This window comes from Etheostoma cragini, chromosome 13 (assembly GCF_013103735.1).
Source record: "Etheostoma cragini isolate CJK2018 chromosome 13, CSU_Ecrag_1.0, whole genome shotgun sequence".
Lineage (NCBI taxonomy): Eukaryota > Metazoa > Chordata > Actinopteri > Perciformes > Percidae > Etheostoma > Etheostoma cragini.
Window position 1 is genome coordinate 9584745 of NC_048419.1, and position 3909 is coordinate 9588653.

Below are 3909 nucleotides of genomic sequence, written 5' to 3' on the forward strand. Positions count from 1 at the left end.
CCCCCCCCCCCCCCCCCCCTGCCTCCTCCGCTGTAAGTCACTGTGGATGACAGCGGCTCTTAAATGCCTCAAGAACAGAAAGAAAAAGGCATAACTGCCAGGACTTTGAACAATGAGACTTCTTGTTAATTATGCTATTTTAGCCACACTGCCCCCCAGCACACCTCCCCTGCCTGAAGGAAATGGAGTTGTACGCTTTAGACTGTTAGTTCAGTGTGGGTATCAAGGTTTGGCACGGGCTATTTGTTCTGGTTACTGGTCTGTTTGAGGACAAATTCATGAGACAACAGGACGGTTGTCGTCAAGTCCTCCTTCCCAATCACCTCAATGGGAGCATGGCAAACACACGGCTTGTTGCCGGTTCTTTACAGAGAGCTGACACATGGTCTTTACGGTACGCGTACCGGTCACGCTTACTGCCAAGCTTTCCCCCCCGCCCATCCCCCCTAAGGCCCATGCTAAGCGGGGTAAAAACCCTGTGACGGAGACGCCGTGGTGACTGACGGTGACAGAGACGACTGACAATAACAGAGCAGACTCCAGTGTCATCTTACTGGCCAAACAGTCTGAAGACCAGACCCCCCTCCCCGGAAACATGACTCCACATGACGGGGGCTCCTTCAGATATGAGGCAGGCAGGATGATTCTGGAAGTTCTTATTATCACATTGTATTATAAAGCTTGTTTTATCTCCCCAACATAACCGTGATGGTACTGATCTGAAGCTTCCTCTCCTAAGTAGCTCAACACAAATGCTTATCCAAAAGTATATTGCAATGGATACAAAACGCCTTGTGGCTATAAAAAATAAATTAAAAAGATAAACAGTGCATGCCTCCTGGTAACAGTCACTGTGTGTTTTTGCTAAAGTGAAAATATAAGAAGCATTAATGCAGCCTTTGTAGTCCCAGAGGAGCATCTGGAGTCACCGAAGGAGCCCTCTCACAGATGCTGAGTTCATATGCTCTGGGTTCATAGCCAATGTTTACAGCCTTGTAACAGAGAGCACAAAGACACCGCGCTGTCACAAACTATAATAATAATGTATACTTCGTCAATTTAATCAACTTACAAGTTACACTCTGTTATTACACACAGGCAGGAAGTACACACACGTGCTCAGTACCTATACATGCACTAAATGGGGAGATGTTAGAGTGGCGGGGGGGGGGGCTGCCCATGGAAAAGCACCCCGAGGAGTTGCCTGGCATCTCTCCAGCTACCATTCCACCACCATACTCAAGTTTGTACAGGGACTTGAACCAGCGACCCTCCGGTTCCCAACCCAACTCACTACTGACTGAGCTACCGACACCCATGACATACCACTTGTGTCAAGAGAAGAAAAGCTTTTTTTGCTCGGGTGTTTCTGTGAGAGTACTGGCGGCAATTAATGAGTTGTACATGTCTGTGATTGACAGAGGGTCTGACGGAGGGTCTGACAGAGGTTCTGTGGATCCAGCATCCAGTCTCAATAAGCAGGTTTTCATCCCTACCCAGAGCATGACTCACTCTACCAGTCCTGCTCTGATTGATGGGGTGCCTGCGGCACAGCCTTCCTCCCATAGTTTAGTGTCAGGAACTAAAATTCAAGGCTTTGTATGCACATCTTTGAATACAGAGTGAATTAATAAAGTAAAAAAAGTTACAGGGTGGGAGGACAGGGTGCTGCGTCTCAGGGGATTTAGCGGAGGCTAAACCCAAGGGAACTGAGCGTTGTTATCTGTGTGCTCAATGCAACTATGGAACCCCAAAAGTCTATAGTGCAGTCAGATGGAAACAGATGAACAATTAAACATGCAGCAGCTGGCAAAGACTTGTATGCAACGCCAATTAGGCCTACAGTCAAAGAAATGCATACATTTAGTCAAAACAGCTGTCCACAGGAGGGGAATCAAGCTGCCAACCCTGCCATGCTCACTTGCACTTAAAGTAGACAGCACCAGTAAAGGGAAAGTCTCTGTACCCGGCTTTTTCTCTTTCACAATTGCATTGTGTCTCCTCCTAATGGGCCCAATAACTGAGATAAATGAGCGGCAAAGTCAGATTTCTGTGGGGAGCAGATGCTGGTGTGAATCCATGGTCCCTTGGGCAGGACACACAGTAAAGCTGCATATGGGCTACTCTTGTGTCTGCTGGTTTAAGTGGCCTTTTAATGACATCATCCGGGAGGATTACTCACTATATGCACACATTCTGGCATTTATATATATATATATATATATATATATATATATATATATATATATATATATATATATATATATATATATATATATATATATATATATATATATATACATATATATATATATAAATATGCAATATAAGTGTGTGTGTGTAGGAAAAGGAGCACATGGAATAGTAACTTTGCATGAGTAAGATTGCAAGTAAAATTGAAATATCTTCCCACACACACACGGGTGAGTGTGTGTGAGAGACCTAATTGGGAGCCACTCATATGGAGCATATAAGCTTCCATCTGTGCAAACACAACCCCAAAACAACTAGCCAATTTCAACTTACCATATGCCAAAGTTGTGAGTGCAAATAAAACCAGTAGGGGAACCAACGTCTGGCTGTACTCCATTATACACTCGGGTGTTTCATAGGTAGATAAGCTCGGTCAGTTAGTGAGACAGGATGTCCAGGAGCGGTGTTACAGATCCAGACAGACGGGATGCAAACCGCTTCCAGTCTATGGGATGAAAACAGCTTCCACCCCCCCAGGCGGCATCTCAGCCGCTGTAGAATCAAATAAGAAGTTCAATTATTAAACATGGTAACTTTTTCGACCGCTCCAAAAGGCTGCTAAACCCGGCGACTAGTCCGTGAGAAGCAAGCCGCAAGTGATGAGAGGAGAGGCGGCCGTGAGTGGCAGGCGGCTCCCCCGGTCAGTCAGTCCCGTTGTCTCCCGTTTTCACATGAATATCACAGGGGGAGAAACACTCATAACGGCTTCCCCTGAGAGGGAATTAGTCCCAAAGTACACGGAGTCATCCCGAGAGGAAAAAAAACTCCACTTTGTTAGACACAGAGCTCCGTTTCTTCTTTCTGTAGCTACTGTCGCTGTTCCTCCGCTCTTCACCGCTACTGGGAATGAGTTACTACGGCCGCATCACTAAACAACACGGTCCCGGAGCCAAACACACTGTAGTAAAGACACCGATACTAGGATCGATCATTTCTGGTCCCGCTTTCAAAATAAAACAACATGTTGCAACGCTGAGGAATGATTTTTCCATCAACATTAATAACCCACATAAAAAAATCTATTGCCAAAACATTGTAATTTGTGTAATTTCATAGACAGTTACCCTCCAAGTTGTATGTTATTTGTTATCAGAATGTTATGTTCAATGTGTTTAAAAAATGGATTCTTGCAACATAGATAGCAACCTTTCCTAATCCTAATCTTTCTTCTTTGCCTTCCTATTCCCCATAGGCCCAGGTTATAAGAGTATCCCTTTTTGAAGGCTAAATCATTTTTATTACGTACATTGTACATGTACAAACACTTATTTGCTAAAGTATCCATCACAAAGGCAGCAATTGATATTACTAAATCAACGTATTGTGGTGATACTGTTATTTAAAATGTAGGAAAGATTTTATGTTAATTAGTAGAATTTTGTGATTGTGGTCCTACTCAATGCGCATTGAATTTGGTATAATTGGGACGAATGGAATGTCGCCTGTCGTGGTATTAGGATGAAGGCGCACTCTCTAAGCTTCCGGTTTGCGCTTGGTTCACTTTGTTTGATTTTACCAACCCACACATCACTCTCTTAAAGGGCCAGCGCACTCCAATCTTAAAGATGATTCTTTACTTTGTAACCATAGACCGTATATATATTGATGGACAGAGCATCCGGTTCGGAAAAGTGCAACCACTGCGGAAGTAACTTA

General features: G+C 44.2%; 1 protein-coding gene and 1 long non-coding RNA gene across 5 annotated transcripts in view; one reads left to right on the forward strand and one right to left on the reverse strand.

Annotated features, from left to right (window-relative positions):
* robo3 (roundabout, axon guidance receptor, homolog 3 (Drosophila)) overlaps positions 1-3102 on the reverse strand; it is a 105356-nt gene extending 102254 nt beyond the window's left edge. For 2 of the 4 annotated variants that reach the window (XM_034889353.1, XM_034889352.1), the window contains exon 1: positions 2527-3101. In XM_034889353.1, coding sequence (XP_034745244.1) covers positions 2527-2590 — 64 coding nt within the window. In that variant the 5' untranslated portion in view covers positions 2591-3101. Of the gene's footprint in view, positions 1-2526 lie in introns of all 4 variants that reach the window. The other 2 variants (XM_034889350.1, XM_034889351.1) reach the window with 2 other exon arrangements.
* The window catches only part of LOC117955140, a 22186-nt gene that overhangs the window by 12856 nt on the left and 5421 nt on the right, over positions 1-3909 (forward strand). The gene's annotated exons all lie outside the window — the stretch shown is intronic.